Source organism: Cetorhinus maximus, chromosome 2 (genome assembly GCF_964194155.1).
Source record: "Cetorhinus maximus chromosome 2, sCetMax3.hap1.1, whole genome shotgun sequence".
Taxonomy (NCBI): Eukaryota; Metazoa; Chordata; class Chondrichthyes; order Lamniformes; family Cetorhinidae; genus Cetorhinus; species Cetorhinus maximus.
Window position 1 is genome coordinate 17280331 of NC_135880.1, and position 24410 is coordinate 17304740.

The 24410-nt window shown below is 46.9% G+C and overlaps 1 protein-coding gene across 1 annotated transcript in view; it reads left to right on the top strand.

The window, feature by feature from the left end:
- The window catches only part of galntl6 (polypeptide N-acetylgalactosaminyltransferase like 6), a 1368692-nt gene that overhangs the window by 1227525 nt on the left and 116757 nt on the right, over window positions 1-24410 (top strand). Inside the window, exon 10 of the mRNA XM_078557596.1 lies at window positions 2817-3038. Within this exon, the coding sequence (XP_078413722.1) occupies window positions 2817-3038 (222 nt within the window). The remainder of the gene's footprint in view (window positions 1-2816; window positions 3039-24410) is intronic.

A 24410-nucleotide genomic window follows, 5' to 3' on the forward strand; every position in this document is an offset into this window, starting at 1 on the left:
GAGAGCTGCTGAATCCAACAGGCAAGTGCTTTTTATGGCACTGCTTGTGGGTCGAGAGGAAAATGTGTGTTTTTCCTAGCCCCTCAAGCAAATCCTCTGCTGTGACTGTGTGACACCCTTCAAATTGTATGATGTTTTTTCTGTCTCACGTCCCTTCCAATTCGACTGGTTTGACTCCCCACCTCCCCTACCAATCCACAGTGTCTCCTGGGTGCCAGGGGCCCATCCCCAATGGCTGCAGACTGGCTGCCAGGCAAGAAATCGAGTAAACAAAAAAAATGACCATTATATCCTGCCATTAAATCGGGGCAGCGCCTCCACTTTCCCAACGAACCCTGATTTCTCCCACCCACCGCAAACGCACTCCCTCCCCAATCCCTCTTTATTATCGAGGACAATATTACAAAGCTTTCTTTTTCCTGTTTGTTAAATCCAGCTCTAAATATTTAGTAAAGACTTTCAAAATGTTATGTAGTTTTGATAGACAGGGAGGAAATACTTTCACTGCAGGAGGGTCAGTGACTAGAGGGTACAAATTTATGGTAACTGGAAAGGAACTGGGGGAAATGAAGACTTTTTTTTTTATTCAGTGAATTGTGATCCTCAATGCACCATCTGAAAGGATGGTGGAAGCAGATTCAATTGCAACTTTCAAAAGGGAATTGGATAAACACTTGCAAAAGACAAACTGGAAAGGCAAAGGGGAAACAGTAGGACCAGTGGGTCTAAAGTAAAAGCAAAATACTGCAGATGCTGGAAATCTGAAATGAAAACAAAAATTTCTGGAAAAACTCAGCAGGTCTGACAGCATCTGTGGAGAGGAAGACAGAGTTAACGTTTCGAGTCTGTATGACTCTTCATCAGGACTAAAGAGGAATAGAAATGAGATGCAATATAAGCTGTTTAAGGGGGGGTGGGACAGGTGGAGCTGTATAGAGGGCCAGTGATAGGTGGAGGCAAAGGAGAGATTGCCAAAGACAATCTTTTAGACAAAAGGACAAAGAGGTGTTGACGGTAGTGATATTGGCTAAAGGATGTGCTAATGGTGACATTAAGGGTAGAAAGCAGGATGAGCAAGTGACAGATAGCCCTAGTGGGGGTAGGATGGGGGGAAGGGATTAAAATAGGCTAAAGGGTGGAGATAAAACAATGGATGGAAATAAATTTTAAAAATAATAATAGAAATAGGTGGGAAAAGAAAAAAATATATATAAAAAATGTCTGGTGATAGGCTATCCACCAATATTCATTACAAGCCCACCAACTCCCACAGCTACCTTGATTACAGCTCCTCACACCCCGCTTCCTGTAAGGACTCCATCCCATTCTCTTAGTTCCTTCGCCTCTGTCGCATCTGTTCCAAAACTTTCCAAAACAGTTCTCCTGACATGTCTTACTTTTTCCTTAACCGAGGTTTTCCACCCACGGTGGTTGACAGGGCCCTCAACAGTGTCCGGTCCATCTCCCGCGCATCCGCCCTCACACCTTCCTCTCCCTCCCAGAAACATGATAGGGTCCCCCTTGTCCTCACTTATCACCCCACCAGCCTCTTCATTCAAAGGATCATCGTCCGCCATTTCCGCCAACTCCAGCATGATGCCACCACCAAACACATCTTCCCTTCACCCCCCTGTCGGCATTCCGTAGGGACCGTTCCCTCCAGGACACCCTGATCCACTCCTCCATCACCCCCTACACCTCAACCCCCTCCCACGGCACCTTCCCATGCAACCGCAGAAGCTGCAACACCTGCCCCTTTACTTCCCCCCTCCTCACCGTCCAAGGGCCCAAACAATCCTTTCAGGTGAAGCAGCATTTCACTTGCACTTCCCTCAACTACTGTGTTCGCTGCTCCCAATGCGGTCTCCTCTACATTGGAGAGACCAAACGCAGACTGGGTGACCGCTTTGCAGAACACCTTCGGTCTGTCCGCAAGCATGACCCAGACCTTCCTGTCGCTTGCCATTTCAACACTCCACCCTGCTCTCATGCCCACATGTCCGTCCTTGGCCTGCTGCATTGTTCCAGTGAAGCCCAACGCAAACTGGAGGAACAGCACCTCATCTTCCGACTAGGCACTTTACAGCCTTCCGGACTGAATATTGAGTTCAATAACTTCAGATCATGACCTCTCTCCTCCATCCTCACCCCCTTTTTGATCCCTTTTTTTCTAATATTATTATTTATTTTTTATATATTTTTTTTTCTTTTCCCACCTATTTCTATTTTTTTTTAATTTATTTCCATCCATTGTTTTATCTCCACCTTTTAGCCCATTTCGATCCCTTCCCCCCACCCCACCCCCACTAGGGTTATCTGTACCTTGCTCATCCTGCTTTCTACCCTTAATGCCCCCATTAGCACTTTTCTTAGATAATATCACCACCGTCAACACCTCTTTGACCTTTTGTCTATGACATCTTTGGCAATCTCTCCTTTGCCTCCACCTATCACTGGGCCTCTATCCAGCTCTACCTGTCCCACCCCCCTTAAACCAGCTTATATTTCACCACATTTCTATTCCTCTTTAGCTCTGATGAAGAGTCACACGGACTCGAAAGGTTAACTCTGCCTTCCTCTCCGCAGATGCTGTCAGGCCTGCTGAGTTTTTCCAGCAATTTGTGTTTTAGACCAATGGGGCTAGTTGGATCAAAGAGCTGGCGCTGGCAAGACGGGGGCGAATGGCCTCCATCTGTGCTTCAAAATTCCACGATCTAGCCAAACGCGGAGTTTTAACCTTTAAATACAGGTAAAGCAGTTTATTCTAACATAACAGTGCCAGGGTGGTAATTGGATTTTTACCCGCTGTTTCACAGAACCTGAAGAGAGTGGCAGAGACCTGGATGGATGAGTACGCGGAATACATCTACCAGCGCAGACCCGAGTACCGGCACCTCTCCACTGGCGACCTCACGGCCCAGAAAATGTTGCGGAAGCACCTCAAGTGCAAGGACTTCAAGTGGTTCATGACAGAAGTGGCCTGGGACCTGCCGAAGTACTACCCTCCCGTGGAACCCTCGCCAGCTGCCTGGGGAGAAGTGAGTACGAGGTGAAGGGTTACCACCCCACGCGCTGGCACACAACGGTCATTCAGCAGCTGAGCCCGCTGCGCAGAGAGTGGCTTGGCTTGAGGCACCGTTGGCTGCGCATTGCAGCCACGTCACATTACCCTGTTCCCCTTAACACAAACCAAACTGCTGGACAACCCGTGCGGCAGCTTTGCTTTAACAGGAGCCAGCCTTGGCTCCGTTGGTCGCACTCTAGCCTCTGAGTTGAAATGTCTCCCCACTCTGGAGACCTAAGTAAATAAACCCAGGCTGGTATTTCCGGTGCCAGCGCGGAGGGAGTGCCGCACTGTCAGAGGTGCAGTCTTTCAGACGGGACGTTAAATCGAGGCCCCATCTTCCCTCTCAGGTCAGATCCCACGGTATTATCTTGAAGAAGTGCGGGAGTAGTTCTCCCCAGTGTCCTGGCCAATATTTATCCCTCAACCAACATCACTAAACATATTATCTTATCGTTCTCACATTGCTATTTGTGGCTGCCTACATTACAGCAATGACTACACTTTCAAAGTGCTTCATTTGTTGTAAAGCACTTTGTGGCATCCTGACATGTAAAGGCGCCATAACAATGCAAGCCTTTCTTTCTTTGGTTAAACGTTTCTCTGTGACCATGCTTTTAATGGGCTCTCTAATTCCCATGGTCTTCTGGTGGAGTCCTGCTGGAGTCCACCCTGAGGTGCTTTACTGTGCGAGGCTCCACGTGTCAAATCCATGTGGCCTTGTTTTCTGTGTTCTGTCCGTGATTTCCGTTTTCTTTTTCATTTGGAACCAGCAAGCAGGCTTTGTCGCATCGAGAAGGAGCCCATACCTGTGCCGGAATTGTGAGCTAACCCAGATTGGAGCAGGATATTCCATCGGAGTGTTATTTCAGTTGGGAAGCTAGGAATTGTGGAGGAGCAGAGCAATTTAGGGAGTCCAAGTCTTTTTAAAGCTTGATGGATACAAAAAAAATAATTTAAAAGACTAACAGGATGGGCTGGAATACAAAGCAGCGGAAGTTATGTTACAGGTGCATTAAGCTCTGGTTAAGATCCCATCTAGAGTCCTTGTTTTTTCTTCCCTCTTGTGGGTGTCACTGGCAGCAGCAGCATTTGTCACCCATCCCTAATTTGCCCTTGAACTGAGCGGCTTGCTAGGCCGTTTCAGAGGGTAGTTAAGGGTCAACCCCATTGCTGTCGGTCTGGAGTCACATGTAGGCCAGGCCAGGTAAGGACAGCAGATTTCCTTCCCTAAAGGGCATTAGTGAACCAGATGGGTTTTTACAATAATCGATGATGGTTTTATGGTCATTATTACTGAGACTAACTTTATATTCCAGATTTATTAACTGAATTCAACTGTGCTGAGTTCTGCAGATGGTAACTCAGGAAGAATGTATTCTCCTTGGAGAAGGTGCTGCACAGATTCACCAAATGATAATGAGGCTAAAAGGGTTAAATTATGAGGGCGGGCTCTTTAGACGAGGCTTGTATTCTATTGTGTATGGAAGATTCCGGAACAGTCTAATTGAGGCGTTTAAGGTCATTAAAACATTTGATAGGGTAGATAGAGAGAAACTATTTCCCTCATGTGAGAGTCAAGAACAAAGGGAATTAACCCTAAAATTAATGGCAGGGCCATTCAGGGGGTAATATTAGTAAGGAGCTCTTCACACAAAGGGTAGTGGAAATCTGGAACTCTCTCCCCCAGGGCCAATTGTAAATTCCAAAACTGAGATTGACAGGTTATATTGGGCAAGGGCATTCAGGGTTATGGAACCAAAGCAGGTGATTGGAGTTAAGATACAGATCAGCCATGATCTAATTGAATGACAGAACAGGCCCAAGGGGCTGAGTGGCTTCCTCCTGTTCCTGTGCTGCTGTGAACCGGCAGGGTAGTCACTCACGGCTGAGCATAGCCTTTGTCCTTCCAGTGTGTGGCTTTGCCTTTTGTCACTCGCTCAGTCAGAAGCAACATTGCTTTCACAGTCCCGGTCTGCAAACGACTGCTGTTCTCCCTTAGACCTGAGGGAGCTGAAGGAGTCTGTGAGCACCGGAGCTTGAAAGTCACTGTCTGGGAGGGAGAGCGTGCAGCCAAGACAGACTCACAGCCCACATAGTCTGGGTCCATGTGGAATGAATGAATTTGTTCCACTAATCTGACGGCTGGCTACACCAGGATTGCTCTGGCAATCGTTTAACTCGAATCGGGATGACATTTAAACACCACAGCGTGAAGGAAGGTTATCTTTTTTGCTCCCTGGTTCTGTTCCCCCCCTAATTGTTTGCAAACGCCTTATTCCTTTTCTTACATATTTAAATGCCTGCCTGCATAAGTTAAATTTACAGCATTCCCAACTGTTTGAAAAATATCCCTTAGCCTCAGCAATGGATTGAGATGTTGGCCAAGGTTAGTTAGTCAGGGAAAACAGCTTTCATTTATATCGAAATTTTTGCGGCGTAATATCTCGAAGGACTTCACAGAGTAGGCTAGTTAGGGGAGAATGTCTAAATGTATGGTTGATGTAGGGTTTTTGAAGGTGGGGAGAAAGGTTTGAGGGAGGGATCCCAGACAACAGAATCAACGAAAGTGTAGGTTCCGTCATGAATCATGGAGCAGGGGAATGTGGAGAGTAATTACCTTCAACACTCACTCCCTCCACCACCAGCACAGTAGCAGCAGTGTGTACCGTCTACAAAATGCACTGCAGAAATTCACTAAGCCTCCTTAGACAGCACCTTCCAAACCCACGACCACTACCACCTAAAAGGACAAGGTCAGCAGGTAGATGGGAACACCACCACCTGGAAGTTCCTCTCCAAGCCCACTCACCACCCTGACTTGGAAATATATTGCCTTCACTGTCACTGGGTCAAAATCCTGAAACTCCCTCTCTAATGGCACTGTGGGTGTACCTACACCACATGGACTGCCATGGTTCAAGGAGGAAGCTCACCACCACCTTCTCAAGGGCAATTATGGATGGCTAATAAATACTGGCCTCACCAGCAATGCCCAAATGCTGTGAACGAATATATAAAATTGGCCACAGCACAAGGCAGTGAGGTACGGGTTGAGAAGAAAGCCTCAAGGAGATTACAGAGGTTAGGTTGGAGTGAGGCAGGGGAGGGATTGGTAATCCAGGATGAGGATTTGAAATGGAGTGTGTTGGGGATGCGGAGCCAGTTTGGATTGGTAAGATCAGAAATGACGGAAGAGCAGGATGTGGAATGGAGTCCCAGACAGTGGGCCTTAAACCCATGGCTCAAAGTCAAGCTTACTGCCGCTGAGTCATTGCTGACACCATGGGTGCAAAGGAATGCGAAAGGATAGTTAGAGAGAAACTATTTCCTCTGGCCCAGGAGTCCAGAACATGGGGCCGTGACCCTAAAATTCCAAGCCGGGCCATTCAGGGTGATGTCAGGAAGCACTTCTTCACACAAAGGTTAGTGGAAATCTGGAATTCTTTCCCCCAAAAAGCAGTTGATGCTGGGGGTCAATAGAAAATTTCAACAACAGGCTTGATAGATTTCAGGGTAGGCAAGAGTATTGAGGGTTAAGGAACCAAGGCAGATTGATGGAGTTAAGATACAAATCAGCCGTGATCTTATTGAATGGAGAAACAGGCTCAAAGGTTTGAATGATCTACTCCTGTTCCTATGGCCTGGTAGAGTCATCACTCGCTACTGAGTATAATGTTTGTCCTTCCAGTGTGCCTTTGTTTTTTGGTCACTCGCTCAGTCAGGAGTAATAATCTTGTGGGTTGGATTTCACAGCCCCCCCCTCTACTGCCTGTGTCTTTGGTGGGAGGGGTAAGTAAAATATGTTGGGTGCCCAGCCCAACTCCTTCCCACCCACCCCCAACCCGTTCCCGATAATAATGCCGGGCGGGGTGGTTCTGAGTAAATCACGCCCCATAGGCCTATTAATTGGCAATTCAGGGCCTCAATCCACCTCCGCGGCTAGAAACAATGCTGGGTGTCCCTTTAAGGGACTATCCCCTTTAATTTGCCCATTTGTTAGTTTGTTCACTTGTTGCATTTATTATATTCAAAGGAGTGTAAAACGCTGGACAGTGGTAGGAGGGCCGGAATGTGAAGGCCATTTTGAAACGGCTTCTTTGAAAAGGCGGGCAGGAAGAGGTGGTTGGGGCACATCAATTGGGGGGTGTGCCCTGTGCGCATCAGGGGCAATCACCCCAAGATATCAACCACCCCCCCCCCACCTCCTCCTCGTTCCTCGTTCCTCCCCGCCTGCCCTCCAAAACCTGGCCCCCAGCGTGTTATCAATGGGGGGGGGCAGGCTTTTTAAAATTGGTCCGTTTGAGACCAACTTTCCTTCCGGGGGCTAGGGGGGAAGCACAGGGCGTCCACCACCATCTCCCATAACATCCAGCCCCCTGTGTGCATGGCTACTGTTTCTCCACAGAAACATATTGGATCACACCCTGTACTTTAAAGGTATACTGTCCTTGCAAAAAGTATTTAACCAACTTTTTTTTCTTTAGATACAAGTGACTTAATGTGCCAAGTCCTGTTTCTGAATGCATAATGGCATAAGGTGCCGGTCATTATGATTAAACAAAATGGCACACTGATCTAATATGACATGAATGATAGACTTCGGACTCTTAATGGCTACAAAAATAGCTCTTACCGCCAGTTTTCAGCCAATAGGAATCCAGTTTGTTTCTTAAGTTGCTTTAGCTGCAGCAATGAATGGTAAATGGCAGAAGGAAGATGAAATTAAGGCAATGAAAGTATTTTAAAGTTTCAGGGAAAAATGGGGAGGGAAGAATTGAGAAAAGGGAGGATAGAAAGCAGAATAAAAACTCCAGGCATGGGATTAACTTTTTTTGCTGTTAAATTAGCATCCTTTGAGTTGCAGTGAGCTGAAAGCGTTTTCTCTGACCAAAGAGATTGTCACGTCCTTGGAACTGCCAGCAGTCAAAGGGTTAATATTTTTTAACAGGCACTCTGCAACATGTTGCAGTCTTGTCCAGATGCTGCAGGTGGCAGCACAGAGCAAGGAGAGCTGATCAGCCTCAAGGTTGCCATCTGCAGGCATTCCGTCATACTGCAACAATGATTCGCAATATCTTTCCATGCACTACATATGCCTCTATTAAAAATTTAGCAAAGACACATTGGCCCAGATCTTGCCGTCAGCGGTGTAGGATCGGCACTCAACGATCACTACGATGAAAGTTGCCTGCTGAATTTTTAATGGGATTGTGAGTGGTAACATACTGTACTCTCACCGGGCACCTGAAACGGTTCAGTGCCTGCGACTGGGGATTTGTGGGCATGTGTGAGCAGGGCAAGCAATGGCAGGGCTCTTCAACCAGTGAATCCTCACTGAGACAATGCAGGCCTGAATTTTAGCAATTGGGCAGCGCAATACCAGAGGAAAAGGTGTGTCTCCAGTGTATGCGGGCGGGCGGTGGGTTTTCCCCAGAGTTTTATGGCCAGCAGCCAATTAGGTGGCTACCACCAGGGCTCCTGTCCTTTTAAGGATGGCGGCCCAGCCCGAGAGCGGCCGGCCTAACCGGTGGGCTTGCTGCTGGAGGCAGGCAGGGGCCCTGCAGCCCACAGCAGCTCCGCAAAAAACATCTTTTAAAAAAATACAGGGCCGAGCGCCGGAGGGGAGATCCCTCCAGGGAGATCGCTAGGGCCATGGGGGCTGTCTTCCTCGGCCTGTGGCACCCCCTCTGAACCCTTCCCCCGGCTGCTCCTGGGAGGCCACCTCCACTTAGTTGGCAGCCTCCTGGCACCAACAGCTCTGCAAAATGGTCCCTAATTGGGCATTTATTTATGGAAATTGGCCGCCCGCCTCAATGGGGTGGGGACTGGTCCACCTCTGCTCCCGCAGCTGGTAAGATGCCCCGCTGACAGGATAGAGTCTGGGGCCCAATCCGACATGATTTTAGTGGAGCTCCTCCACCCCCTCCCGCCACCCCGCCATCTCCCTCCCCACTGGCCACTAAAATTCAGCCCACAAAGTCAAAACCAGGAAGTGTAAATGAGATATAAACTTGATGCAGAAAGAAAAATAAAGATTGGAAAAGAAAGGCGGATTAAGAGAGGAAAAAATAGAGACAAACAGGAAGAGTCTTAAAAAAATTAACATCCCCAACGATAACGAAATTATGAAACAATGAGACTCTACACTTGTAAAATTAAATTTTCAGGAGTAGAGACATTTTGTGACAACAATTATGATTTTTCACACCATTAATAATCCAGTTACATATGATTGCATCAGCCCTAAATTTTTCTGCCAAGTTTAGTGGGTAACTAGTGGATATATACAATATATAAAACAACTTCATGTTATTAGACTGATTTCCAAGCCTTTCAGTAAGGTTCTGTTATAGCTCAGCAGGTTAAGTTGGACTACAACTTTTGGATTTCCGTGTTTAACTGCACATATGTGGATTCCAGGAGGTGCTATCTGACTTACTCCATAATAACCATTGGTGCTGATATCTTTACTGATTCCTAATGCAAAGTATGGGCCATGAACTAAGATACCTTAAATTATTGTGTAAGAACATTATGTAAGTAGTATATATGCAAATCAGGATTAAAAGCTGAAAATGGTTTTAAATATATGACAGGTTGGTCAGCATCTGCAAAGAAGAAAGGTGTCCATCCAGAATATGTTGCAAATTTTTTTTTATTCTTTCATAGAACATGGGCAACGCTGGCTAGGCCAACATTTTTGTTGCTCATCCCAAACTGCCCTTGAGAAGGTGGTGGTGATCCATCTTCTTGAATCGCTGCAGTCCCTGTGGTGTAGGTACACCCACAGTGCTGTTAGGGAAGGAGTTCCAGGATTTTGACCCAGCGACAGTGAAGAAATGGCCGATATATTTCCAAGTCAGGATGGTGAGTGGCTTGGAGGGAACTTGCAGATGGTGGTGTTGCTTCTGCTGCCCTTGTCCTTCTAAGTGGTATAGGTGGTGGGTTTGGAAGATGCTGTTGTAGATGCTCCTGTGCGTCGGTGGTGGAGGGAGTGGATGTTGAAGGTAGTGGATGGGATGCCAATCAAGCGGGCTGCTTTGTCCTGGATGGTGTCAAGCTTCTTGAGTGTTGTTGGAGCTGCACTCATCCAGGCAAGTGGAGAATATTCCATCACACTCCTCACTTCTGCCTCGTAGATGGTGGACAGGCTTTGGAGAGTCAGGAGATAAGTTACTTGTCGCACGATTCCTAGCCACTGACCTGCTCTGTGTAGCCACAGTATTTATATGGCTAGTCCAGTTCTGTTTCTGGTCAATGGTAACCCCCAGGATGTTGATAGTGGGGGATTCAGTGATGGTAATGCCATTGAATGTCATGGGGAGATTGTTGGATTCTGTCTTGTTGGAGATGGTCACTGCCTGGCACTTGTGTGGCACAAATGTTACCTGCCACTTACCAGCCCAAGCCTGTCCAGGTCTTGCTGCATTTGGACATGGACTGCTTTGGTATCTGAGGGGGCGTGGATGGTGCTGAGCATTATGCAATCATCAGCGAACATGACCTTATGATGGAAGGAAGGTCATTGATGAAGCAGCTGAAGATGGTTGGACCTGGGTCATTACCCCAAGGAGCTCCTGCAGTGATGTGCTGGGACTGAGACAATTGACTTCCAACAACCAGAACCATCTTCCTTTGTAATAGGTATGACTTCAACCAGTGGAGAGTTTTCCCCCTGATTCCCATTGACTCCAGTTTTGCTCGGGCTCCTTGATGCCACACTCAGTCAAATGCGGCCTTGATGTTAAGGGCAGTCACTCTCGTCTCGCCTCTGGAGTTCAGCTCTTTTGTCCATGTTTGGATTAAGGCTCTAATGAGATCAGGAGCTGAGTGGCCCTGGCAGAACAGAAACTAAGTGTCAGTGAGCAGGTTATTGCTAAGCCAGCACCGCTTAATAGCACTGTTGATGACCCCTTCCATTACTTTACTGATGACCGAGAGTAGACTGATGGGGCAATAATTGGGCGGGTGGATTTGTTCTGCTTTTTGTGTACAGGACATACCTGTGCAGTTTTCTTTGTTATTCGGTAGATGCAAGTGTTGTAGCTGTATTGGAACAGTTTGGCTAAGGGCGCAGTTAGTTCTGGAGCACAAGTCTTCAATGCTAGTGCTGAAATGTTGGGAGGGCCCATAGCCTTTGCAGCGTTCAGTGCCTTCAGTTGTTTTTCATGTTGCTTGAATTGAATTGACTGTGATGCTGGGAACCTGAGGAGGAGGCCGAGATGGATCATCCACTCGTTACTTCTGGCTGAAGATTGGTGCAAAGCTTCAGCCTTACCTTTTGCACTGTGTGCTAGCTGGGCTCCCCCATCATTGAGAATAGGGAAATTTGTGGAGCCTCCTCCTCCTGTTAGTTGTTTAATTGTCCACCACCATGCATGACTGAATGTGACAGTACTGCAGAGCATAGAACTGATCCATTGATTGTGCGATCACTTAGCTGTATCACTTGCTGCGTATGCTGTATGGCAAGTAGTCCTGCGTTGTAGCTTCACCAGGTTGACACCTCATTTTTAGGTATGCCTGGTGCTGCTCCTGGCATGCCCTCCTGCACTCTTCATTGAACCAGGGTTGATCCCCTGGCTTGATGGTAATGGTAGAGTGGGGGATATGCTGGGCCATGAGGTTACAGATTGTGTTTGAGTACAATTCTGCAGCTGCTGATGGCCCACAGCATCTCATGGATGCCCAGTCTAGAGTCGCTATGGTGGAAAGAAAAACTATACGCAGCTTCGGAAAACCTTTGACACTCAGGGACAGGGAACAACTTGTTTTATATAAGTGCCTATCACATCAAAATATGTCCCAGGGTATGTTATGTAGCCATATATGGACAAAAATGAATGCTGAGCCAAAGAAGAGGACAATAGGAGAGATGTGGTTAATGAGGTGGTAGAGGTGGGTATTAAAGAAGGAGAGAGGATTAGAGAAGGAGTTGGAGAGAGTTCCAGTCCATGTTTGAAGACATGGCCATCAATATATTTATATGTTCTCAGTCTCAGCAAGGCACAGTTGGTAACATTCTCGTCAGTAGTTCAGAAGATCATTTCAGGAATTCAGCACCTAATCCTACAACAGTGACTCTACGTTAAAAGTACGTCATTGGCCATAATGCATCTTGAGTGCATAAAACACGCTATATAAGTGCAAGCCTGTCTTTTATTTGGAAATCACCCTGGTACAATAAAGTGCGGTGTTAAAATCTGGAATCCATTGCTTGGCAGGGTGGGGGAAGAGGATTCAGCAGTAGCGTTCAGATGGGAATCCTTGCAGGAGAAAGATGTACAGTTTATGGGGAAAAGAGTAGGGGAGTGGGACCAAATGGACAGCTCTTTCAGAGAGCTTGCAGGGGCTCTGTGGGCCGAAAGGCCTCATTGAGCTGTGCGTGATTTCGAAATATCCACGGTACACCTGAAGTGTAATATTTTGTGAAGCAAGCTCGTTGTAAAGTTAAATATGTTGGTGGATGCGAGATAACTGTTGACCTCACTCAGGCTATGGGGCTAAGCCCACTCAGTGAACTGCTGGATAATCACTAACAGCCCTGGGCTATCTCTCTGCTCATTAAAGACAATTGCTTCTGAGTTAAGAGTTGTGGGGAGTGCAGCAACGGAATGAAAGTCTAGCAGGCAGTTCTGGAACAGGAATGGCTATGAAGTGTATTGTTAAGTTAACCTGACTGTGTGTTGCATGGCTTGGATAACAGGCCTGGTTACTGGACAGCTCGGAACAATGGTTAAACACGTCAATCAACAATGTGATTGTACAGGGCAAGGCAGGGGCTTCGCATTTATTGCTGTTTTCACAGCTTAGATCTACAAGTGGTTTGCGAGGTGGATTATTTGACCCCTGGATGGTGTAGTATAAGGACCTGGCGCCTACAGGGTTAAAAGGAAAAAACTGCAGATGCTGGAAATCCAAAACAAAAATAAAAATAAAAATAGCTGGAAAAACTCTGCAGGTCTGGCAGCATCTGCGGAGAGGAACACAGTTAACGTTTCGAGTCCGTATGACTCTTCAACAGAACTAAGTAAAAATAGAAAAGAGGTGAAATATAAACTGGTTTAAGTGGGGGGGGTGGGACAAGTAGAGCTGAATAGAGAGCCAGTGATAGGTGGAGATTGCCAAAAGATGTCATAGACAAAAGGACAAAGAGGTGTTGACGGTGGTGATATTAACTAAGGAATGTGCTAATAGGTGACATTAAGGGTAGAAAGCAGGACGAGCAAGGTACAGATAGCCCTAGTGGAGGTGGGGTGGGGGGAAGGGATTGAAATAGGCTAAAAGGTAGAGATAAAGCAATGGATGGAAATACATTTAAAAATAATGGAAATAGGTGGGAAAAGAAAAATCTATATAAATTATTGGAAAAAAGGGGGATCGGAAAGGGGGTGGGGATGGAGGAGGGAGTTCATGATCTAGAGTTGTTGAACTCAATATTCAGTCCGGAAGGCTGTAAAGTGCCTAGTCGGAAGATGAGGTGCTGTTCCTCCAGTTTGCGTTGAGCTTCACTGGAAGTGGTCACCCAGTCTGCGTTTGGTCTCTCCAATGTAAAGGAGACTGCATTGGGAGCAATGAATGCAGTAGACTAAATTGAGGGAAGTGCAAGTGAAATGCTGCTTCACTTGAAAGGAGTGTTTGGGCCCTTGGATGGTGAGGAGGGGGGAAGTAAAGGGGCAGGTTTTGCACCTTCTGCGGTTGCATGGGAAGGTGCCGTGGGAGGGGGTTGAGGTGTAGGGGGTGATGGAAGAGTGGACCAGGGTGTCCCGGAGGGAACGATCCCTGCGGAATGCCACCGGGGGGGGTGAAGGGAAGATGTGTTTGGTGGTGGCATCATGCTGGAGTTGGCGGAAATGGTGGAGGATGATCCTTTGAATGCGGAGGCTGGTGGGGTGATAAGTGAGGACAAGGGGCACCCTATCATGTTTCTGGGAGGGAGGAGAAGGTGTCAGGGCGGATGCGCGGGAGATGGGCCAGACCCAGTTGAGGGCCCTGTCAACCACCGTGGGTGGAAAACCTCGGTTAAGGAAGAAGGAAGACATGTCAGAGGAGCTGTTTTTGAAATTGGCATCATCAGAACAGATGCGACGGAGGCGAAGGAACAGAGAGAAAGGGATGGAGTCCTTACAGGAAGCGGGGTGTGAGGAGCTGTAGTCAAGGTAGCTGTGGGAGTCGGTAGGCTTGTAATGGATATTGGTGGACAGTCTATCACCAGAAATTGAGACAGAGAGGTCAAGGAAGGGAAGGGAAGTGTCAGAGATGGACCATGTGAAAATGATGGAGGGGTGGAAATTGGAAGCAAAATTAATAAATTTTTCCAGGTCCAGACGAGAGCATGAAGCAGCATCAAAACAGTCATCGATGTACCGGAGAAAGAGTTGTGGGAGGGGGCCGGAGTAGGACTGGAACAAGGAATGTTCCACATACCCCATAAAGAGACAGGAATAGCTGGGGCCCATGCGGGTACCCATAGCAATACCTTTTATTTGGAGGAAGTGAGAGGAGTTTAAGGAGAAATTGTTCAGTGTGAGAACAAGTTCAGCCAGACAGAGGAGAGTAGTGGTGGATGGGGATTGTTCGGGCCTCTGTTCGAGGAAGAAGCAGAGAGCCCTCAGACCATCCTGGTGGGGGATGGAGGTGTAGAGGAATTGGATGTTCATGGTGAAGAGGAGGCGGTTGGGGCCAGCGATGAGGTCAGTAACAGTCCTGGAAACAATGGCTTGATGTTCTGTGGTGGGGTCATGGTCCAGGGAGAGGTAGGAGGAAGTGTCTGCGAGTTGACGCTCAGCCTCCGCGAGGTAGAGGTCAGTGCGCCAGACAACAACAGCACCATCCTTGTCAGCGGGTTTGATGATAATGTTAGGGTTGGACCTGAGAGAACGGAGTGCAGTGAGTTCAGAGAGAGACAGATTAGAATGGGTGAGAGGAGCAGAGAAATTGAGACGGCTAATGTCACGCCGACAGTTCTCAATGAAAAGATCAAGAGAAGGTAAGAATCCAGAGGGAGGGGTCCAGGTGGAGGGAGAATATTGGAGGTGGGTAAAAGGATCCGTTGAATGGGGAGAGGACTCCTGCCCAAAGAAGTGAGCACGGAGACGAAGGTGGCGGAAGAAGAGTTCAGCATCATGCCGAGCCCGAAATTCATTGAGATGAGGGGGTAAGGGTATGAAACTGATTCCTTTGCTGAGCACTGAACGTTCAGCATCAGAGAGGGGAAAGTCAGGGGGTATGGTGAATACACGGCCGGGGCTGGGATTGGAAGATGGGATGGGGACAGAGGGACAAGCAGGGGTGGAGGGTCCTGGATGGGCGTTGGTGTCGATGAGTTGTTGGAGCTTGCGTTCCTTTGCACCTAAAAGAAAGAGACAAAGTTTCTTGTTGAGGCGTCAGATGAGACGAAGAATAAAATGAAACTGGGGGCAAGGACAGTTTAGAAATAGGGTGCGTCGGTGCTGCTGGAGGGAGAGGTCGAGTGTGTTCATATGGCGGCGCATGGCACTGAGTGTGGACCTCAGGATGCAATGAGAACAGCAGTCCGAGGAGCGTTGTATGTCCCGGAGATACCTGTAATCCTGGGTGGGTTCGCTTTGCGGAACACCTTCGGTCTGTCCGCAACCATGACCCAGACCTCCCTGCCGCTTGCCATTTCAACACACCACCCTGCTCTCATGCCCACATGTCCGTCCTTGGCCTGCTGCAATGTTCCAGTGAAGCTCAACGCAGACTGGAGGAACAGCACCTCATCTTCCGACTAGGCACTTTACAGCCTTCCGGACTGAATATTGAGTTCAACAATTTTAGATCATGAACTCTCTCCTCCATCTCCACCCCCTTTTCGATCCCCCTTTTTTCCAATAATTTATATAGATTTTTCTTTTCCTACCTATTTCCATTATTTTTAAATGTATTTCCATCCATTGCTTTATCTCTACCTTTTAGCCTATTTCGATCCCTTCCCCCCACCCCACCCCGACTAGGGCTAACTGAACCTTGCTTGTTCTGCTTTCTACCCTTAATGTCACCTATTAGCACATTTCTTAGTTAATATCACCACCGTCTACACCTCTTTGTCCTTTTGTCTATGACATCTTTTGGCAATCTCCACCTATCACTGGCTCTCTATCCAGCTCTACCTTTCCCACCCCCACTTAAACCAGCTTATATTTCACCTCTCTTCTATTTTTCCTTAGTTCTGTTGAAGAGTCATACGGACTCGAAACGTTAACTGTGTTCCTCTCCGCAGATGCTGTCAGACCTGCTGAGTTTTCCCAGATATTTTTATTTTTGTTTTTCCCTACAGGGTTAATGTGGGACTGAGTACAGTACCAGCCACACAATGATGGAAGAAGGCACATGACCCAGACCAAGGGTCAGCATGGTGTTGGCCAGAGACATGTTAAGCCCTAGACATGGAGATAGCTCCTTGCCAGTACCCTTTACTGTACATATGTATATAACGTTACAAGTAGTTAGTAAAGGCTTGCTGTTAGCGTACAGATGACTTGAAAGGCTTCTCGAACAAACATGTCCTGTCCCAACAGATCATCCCATCAGATGGTACTCATTCAGCCTTTTGTCTTTCAGAGTAGATACAATTTGTTTGGATGGAGTTGTGGGGGTGGGGGGCAGGGGAAAATGAGTCCCCTATCTTGGAATATGTAAAGAAGGCAGGAATTTAAGGATGCATGAGACAGAATCTTGTTCTTAGACGCTGATTACCTGTTAGCAAAAGGACGTGACGCCATTACTGGGCCAAAATTGTGAAACTGGTTCCCTAACAGCACAGTGAGTGTAGCTACACCACACGGATTACAGGGGTTCATGAAGGTGGCTTAAGGCTGTGAGGGGGCGGGGGCAAGGGGGGTGGTGGTGAGGGGACAATAGAGGGTGAGCATGGATAAGGTGTGGGTTAAGGGAGCCTCACAATGACCTGCAGAGCCCGGGTCAACGTCTCCGTGAACAGAGACGGGGCCTTTTTAAGCCGGCCGCCCAGGCATCGGCCCAGCTTCACCTCCACCTCGGGCCTGCTGCTGGAGGCTGCGGCCCTGGGTCCAGGTCTTCCCTGCCCCCCCCACCCCCCCCGTGCTGGATAAACATCCCACAGGCTGGCGCTCCCGGACAGGAGGCGGGAGTCACGACGTCAGGAAGTCTCCTGACTCCCGATGCGCGCCTGAGCCACGAAAGCCCAGCCGCTGGGAGTATTTGGGGTGGCAGGGCAGGTTGGGAGAGTGGCTTAACGGAAGCATGTCAGACAGAGGCAATGAACCTTTCTAAAACACAGGTTCAAGCCTCACCCCGAGGATTGTGTCCAACTCTGGGCACCACATTTCGGGAAGGACGCGAAGGCTTTAGAGGGGGTGCAGAAAAGATCCACAGGAACGGTTCCGTGGAGGAGGAGCTTCGATTACGTGGACAGATTGGAGAAGCTGGGGCTGATCTATTTAGAAAGGAGAAAGTCGAGAGGAGATCCCGTAGAGGTGTTCAAAATCATGAGGGGCCTTGTAATCAACTTGATGTACCAGACAGGTTTCTAACCGGAAACAGTTAACTTTATTTACAGAGCTCTTTATAGGAAGGATGTGATTGCACTGGAGGGGGTGCAGAGGAGATTCACTAGGATGTTGCCTGGGATGAAACATTTAAGTTATGAAGAGAGGTTGGATAGACTTGGGTTGTTTTTGTTGGAGCAGAGAAGACTGAGGGGCGACCTGATCGAGGTGTACAAGATTATAAGGGACATGGACAGGGTGGATGGGGAGCAGCTGTTCCCCTTAGTTGAAGGGTCAGTCACAAGAGGGCATAAGTTCACGGTGAGGGGCAGGAGGTTTAGGGGGGGATGTGAGGAAAACTTTTTTACCCAGAGGGCGGTGACGGTCTGGAATGCACTGCCTGGGAGGGTGGTGGAGGCAGGTTGCCTCACATCCTTTAAAAAATACCTGGATGAGCACTTGGCACATCATAACATTCAAGTGCTGGTAAATGGGATTAGGTAGGTAGGTCAGGTGTTTCTCACGTGTCGGTGCAGACTCGATGGGCCGAAGGGCCTCTTCTGCATTGTGATTCTGTGATTCTTGTAGAAGCTACGTGCTTGAACCAGGTCTACGGTGAGAAAGCTCCGCCCCTAAGATTACCCATGCTTAGGGCTGATTCATTAGTACAAACCCGAGGCCCCTAAAGGCAGCTGGAAAGGTTATACCTACAATCGCTACAGGTCTGGACAGAACACAAAATCCTGATGAATCCACAGGATTCGTCCACAAGTTCGTGATAAGCAGAGTTTCGTGATAACCTAGGAGGCCCCATTCCTGCACGAATGCATCTCCATGTAACACGCCACCAAATGCCGTCTACATCGAAAACACCAGAGCCAAATGAAGGCCACAGGGTTGGACCTCCCTGGTCCCGCCCTCCCCAGAAAGGGTCATCTCAGTTAAAAAGCACAGTGAGTCTACATCCCCACGTTTTAGATTCCCTGGTGAGAGGAAACAATCTATCCCTGTCCACCCTATCAGTATTTTGTACGTTTCAATCAGACCACCTCTGATTCTTCCAAACTTCAGAGAATATAAAGCCAATTTACTTAACCCCCTCAGCATTGGACAGCCCCTTCAAACCCAGAGACCAATTTAATAAGCCTTCGCTGTCCCGCCACAAATACAAGTGTCTCTTTTTTTTGGTAAATGTGAAGATCAAAACTTTTAACAAAAGTCAAAAAAGGGTGGAAAATTTGAGGGACCAGCAAAAAAACAAAAGCTCCATTGACTTTGGGCAGGACCTTCCTGCCCTGCAGTAGGCAGGGGACTGGAAAATCCCACTCCCCCCAGTAAACGTGTGGAAAAAGTCTTTGTTGAGTTTGTTTGGCGCCGGGCCTTGTGAAAGGCCGGAGCTTTGCACTGAGACGTGTCGGGAGTTAGCTCCAGGAAAGCTCTGCCCTCTTTTTCCGCTTAGACTGCTGTCTTCAGACGTGCGCGATACAATCTGCCCGTGCCGTCTATGTGGTCAAACGCGTTTTTGGCGTTTCGGTGTCCGCTTTCCGCTCCGCACCAGTTTCCCCAGTTGCCGTGTCGACTTCACCTTTATTCCGATCGACAGCAACTTTTAACTTTTACTGGGGATTTTAAAAAAAAACAGTTTTTTAACTGTTCTTTTCTTTTTCCCCCTCCTGGGATAGGCCAGGAGTTGTTGCCCATGCTCGATTGGCCTTCGCCAGGCGGTGGTAAGCCCACCTCCTTGAACTGCAGCAGTCCCCCGTGGTGTCGACACGCCCACAGTGCTGCGAGAGAGGGACTGCCGCAGTCTCTCACAGCAAATTCTGGGCCATTAACCTGCAGTTGCCTTCTCCCTGAAATACCTTTTATCCTTGTGTGACATTGAATCCTGTCTGCAACTCGGAGGAGGGGTGGCTGTATGCCCAGAGAAGGAATAAACACCATCAGGAGAGGGAGAGTAGACTACCTGAATAAAATGAAGTGAAAGAAAAGATTTCCTCGGCGTCAATTAAACTTAATGCATGGGTTTGCCTGTCCCCTGTAGCTTGTGGAGCAGCGCCATCTCCTGTGCATAAGGCTATACTTCAGCCGCAAGTGAAAGAACGCCTCAAACTCAACAGAGGTTTGTTTGATTCATGACCGAGATACTCAACTCCCGACAGGACCTTTTCAAACAAAGCTTATCAAATAAAGAGGAGCCATTGGCTCCGTTCCACTTTGGGCAAGATAAATCACAAAATAAATGTGGCTGACGAAAGCTAGTCGGTTAGTTTTATTCAAAGTTGTAGAAAGATACATGAAACGTATGGCACAGAGACAGGTCGTTTGGTCCAACTGGTCTTTGCCAGTGGTTATGCACCACACGAACCTCCTTGGCAACCCTCTTCATCTAGTCCCATCAGTCCCATTTATTCCTACATGCTTCTCTACTTATCCATCTTCCTCTTAACTGCACCTATGCTATTCACCTTGGCTTTTTTGTTACTCATTTACAGGATGTGGGTGTCGCTGGCTGGGCCAGCATCCATTGCCCATCCCTAATTGCCCTTGAGAAGGTGGTGATGAGCTGCCTTCTTGAACAGCTGCAGTGGTAACAAGTTCCACACATGACAAAAGCAAAAAACTGCGGATGCTGGAAATCCAAAACAAAAACAAAAATACCTGGAAAAACTCAGCAGGTCTGGCAGCATCTGCGGAGAGGAGCACAGGTAACGTTTCGAGTCCGAATGACCCTTCAACAGAACTAAGGAAAAATAGAAAAGGGGTGAAATATAAGCTGGTTTAAGGGGGGAGTGGGACAAGAAGAGCTGGATAGAGGGCCAGTGATAGGTGGAGATAACCAAAAGATGTCACAGACAAAAGGACAAAGAGGTGTTGAAGGTGGTGATATTATCTAAGGAATGTGCTAATTAAGGGGAGAAAGCAGGACGAGCAAGGTACAGATAGCCCTAGTGGGGGTGGGGTGGGGTGAAGGAATCGAAAAAGGTTAAAAGGTAGAGATAAAATAATGGATGGAAATACATTTTAAAATAATGGAAATAGGTGGGAAAAGGAAAATCTATATAAATTATTGGAAAAAACAAAAAGGAGGGGGAAATCGGAAAGGGGGTGGGGATGGAGGAGAGAGTTCATGATCTAAAATTGTTGAACTCAATATTCAGTCCGGAAGGCTGTAAAGTGCCTGGTCGGAAAATGAGGTGATGTTCCTCCAGTTTTTGGAATCTTTTGGTTATCTCCACCTATCACTGGCCCTCTATCCAGCTCTTCTTGTCCCCCCCCCCCCCCCCCCCCCCCCACCACTATAAACCAGCTTATATTTCACCCCTTTTCTATTTTTCCTTAGTTCTGTTGAAGAGTCATACGGACTCGAAACGTTAACTGTGCTCCTCTCCGCAGATGCTGCCAGACCTGCTGAGTTTTTCCAGGTATTTTTGTTTTTGTTTTCGATTTCCAGCATCCGCAGTTTTTTGCTTTTATATATGTGTTGCTGGCCAGGCCAGCATATATTACCCATCCTAAGTGGCCTTGTTAAGATGTGGAGAGCCCCCTTCTTGAGCAATCTATTTACTTTGTTGCCTGTAAAGCTCTTTGAGACCTTCTGAGTTTGTGAAATAAATGTAAGCTCTTTCTGTCGTATCCTTTTCTCAGAGTGCTGTGTGGACACTTTAGTTTTAATTGGCTCTTCCCAGTAGCTGGAGGCATTCTGTCTGAGTGTAAACTGAGAATACCGTTTAATATGTAATAGTGTCCAGCCCACGCAGTGTACACCATGTTTAGAGATGATGACAGTTCATAATGGACTAATGGCTCCACTCAGCCCTGAAGGCAAATGTCAGCTGCCAACATCTTGCCCATGATGGACAGGGAGTTTCACTCTCCAAACCCTTCCCTCTCCATGCCGTGCTGTTTCTTCTTCACTCTAACATCTAGAATTCCCTTCCTAAACCTTTCTACCCTCTCCTGCTGTAGGATGCCCCTCAAAAGCTCTTTGATCAAGCTTTTGATCACCTTTCCTAATATTTCCTTAAGTGGTTCGGAGTCAAATTTTGTTTTCGTTTGATAGCCGCGTGTGACATTTTTCGATGTTGGAGCTGCGCTATAAATGCAAGCTGTTTTTGTTGTTGGTGAGAGATGCCTGATTGCGAAGGGAATTGGACCAGCGTAATTTACTCACGGCGATGGACCTGTTCGAGTGCCAGGAAAATGGGCCCAGGTAAACACTGGGGACTTTGGAAAAAGAAGGACAATGAGATGGAACCTTTCTCGCCAAAGGGTAATCGAGCTGTAAGTAATTTACTAAGGAGGGTCACAAGCAAACGCTTGAAATGGGTTCAGGAGATTATTGAATGTGCTCCCAAAGACAAACTGGAATGAGGTTAGCTAGATTTCTTTCAGAAAAAATTATGAGCCAGAATTCGCTGGCAACTGGCACCAAGGAAGGGATACTCTGTAAGTTGATAAGCGCCACGAATTGTGGGACAATTTATGCCACTCTGCCAAGGGTCTTGTGTAAACAGGAGTTCACCCTCAGATTTGCTGCAAGTTTCAAGAAATGGCTGCATTTGGGCATTGATAACTAATTGAACTTGTTACAGAAGGTTAAGGCGAATACTCAAGCATTTTACTAACAAGGTTTATGTTCCTGTAATGCCACTCAACCTCTCTTGCCCAGAAAGAGAATAATTCAAACTATGGAGTCTCATTCCTATAGAAATTTTCAAAATTAAAAATGCTAACTTTTATCATTTCTTTTGTTTTACTTTTTTCTGCCTCTTTTATCTATTTCTTAATTCAAGCTTTCTTTCCCTCCCTTTATTCTTCTTTCAATTGACCCTGATTCCTATTATTTCTTTCTCCATCATTCCTCTCGTTTTACTTCTTCCTTAACTTTCCTCAGTTAAGTGGATAAATGATGGTCCTGTTGTTGACTAAGGTCCCAGATGCCTTCTTACCCTCAGGCACCATTATTATCAGCTCACACTTCCAGAAAGTTAGGGCTCAAAATATTTTTGAGCTGAAGGGTGAGGGAAAATGTGCAACTAACAGGGCACACCACAAGATGCCCAACTTGAGCAAATTATGAGACATTGGCTATTTTGGGATACTGTATGAGCAACTTGAGATAAGGCACATGGTGAGCGTAACATAGTTGGGTGATTTGGGGCCTATGATTTCCAAAGCTCACCACCACTGGGCCTTTTCTCACCCCATGTTTGGGTCTGTTATAGACTAATTGATAGAGACTGATTTCGATGATTAGTCAACAACTCCATTATCATTGCATCATGTGGCTACCAGGATGGAAGCAAGTCAATTAGATGGATCTCGGCCATTTTTGTAATATAAGGGTTTTTGGCATAGCAAAGGTTAATGTGGGTCTGGCGAACAGTACCCCTCACAGTATGTAGAGAGTCACGTGACAGCAGACAGGAGACAATGTTGTAAGGAGAGAATCAAGCAGGAGTCAACATGGAGTTAGACCCTACTTTGGGCTATACTTTATACATATGTATATAGTTATTTCTTCCCAATAAGCACTACTTTTCAACATTATAAGCCTCTGAACCTCTTTGTGAGACCTAATGAATAAACCCTTACAACATGGTGGCAGCCAATGTGTGAACCCAGAACCTAAGAAGTTGGTGAAGGACTCAGAATCTGAAAAACTAAAGGTACAGCCTCCCGACCTTACTGAAGTGCACCTGAACCAAAGACGCAGCTGGAGATTACCTAAAAACAAGCTCCATTGCAGGCATGGAAGTTGAAGGGCAGAAGAAGAGTCCACTAAGCAGCTAAAGGACTCCACCAGAGCACATGGACGCCCATTGTGAATCCCCATCGATTGCAGAGTCAAAGGACCTAGCAAAGTTGAGCAAAAATTCAGTTCGAAGGCTAAACTAGCCTTTGAAAGACTTCTGGCTATTAATCAGTCAGAGCAATCCATTTCATTAATCACTGCAGCCAGACCGGGTTCAGAGTCAGTGCCATATCACGTGGCAGCCAAGCTCCATTGAAAAAAAACAGTTTTAAAAACTTAGCCAAAGCTAGAAATGGCCTTTTCATCGCCCTAACATATACCGAAAATTTTCTAAAGGGCCCAAATCTTTAATTAAAAAATTTGCTTCAGGAAATCATTCCCTGAGAATGATCTGTTTATTTCTAATCTCTGCTTTCTGTCTGTTAACCAATTCTCAGTCTATACTTGTATATATCCTCCAATCCCATGCACTCCAATTTTATTTACTAACCTCCTGTGTGGGACCTTATCAAAAGCTTTCTGAAAATCCAAATACACCACATCCACTGGTTCTCCTTTATCTGTGCTACAAGTAACATCCTCAAAAAACTCCAACAAGTTTGTCAAACATGGCTTCCCTTTCATAAATCCACTTTGACTCTGCCTAATTTTATCATTCTTTTCTAAATGTCCAGTTATCACGCCTTATGTAATAGATTCTAACATTTTCCCTATTACTGACATCAAACTAACAGCTCTGTAGTTCTCCCTTCTACCTCTTCCTCCCTTCTTAAATAGTGGGGTTACATTTGCTGCTTTCCAGTTTGCAGGAATCTTTGTACAACACTAAATCCAAAATAGCCCGATCCCTAGTTAGCCCCTCAATGTACTGCTCCAGAAACCCATCTTGTACACACTCCAGGAATTCCTCCTGTAAAGCATTAGTGCTGATTTGGTTAACCCGGTCTATGTGTAAATTGAAGTCACCCATTATTCCTGTATTGCCTACGTTACATGCATTTCTAATTTTCTGATTTATACCATGCCCAAAATTAGCACTACAGTTTGATGGCCTATAAACAACACCCACCAGTGTTAGCTGCCCCTTGCTGTTTCT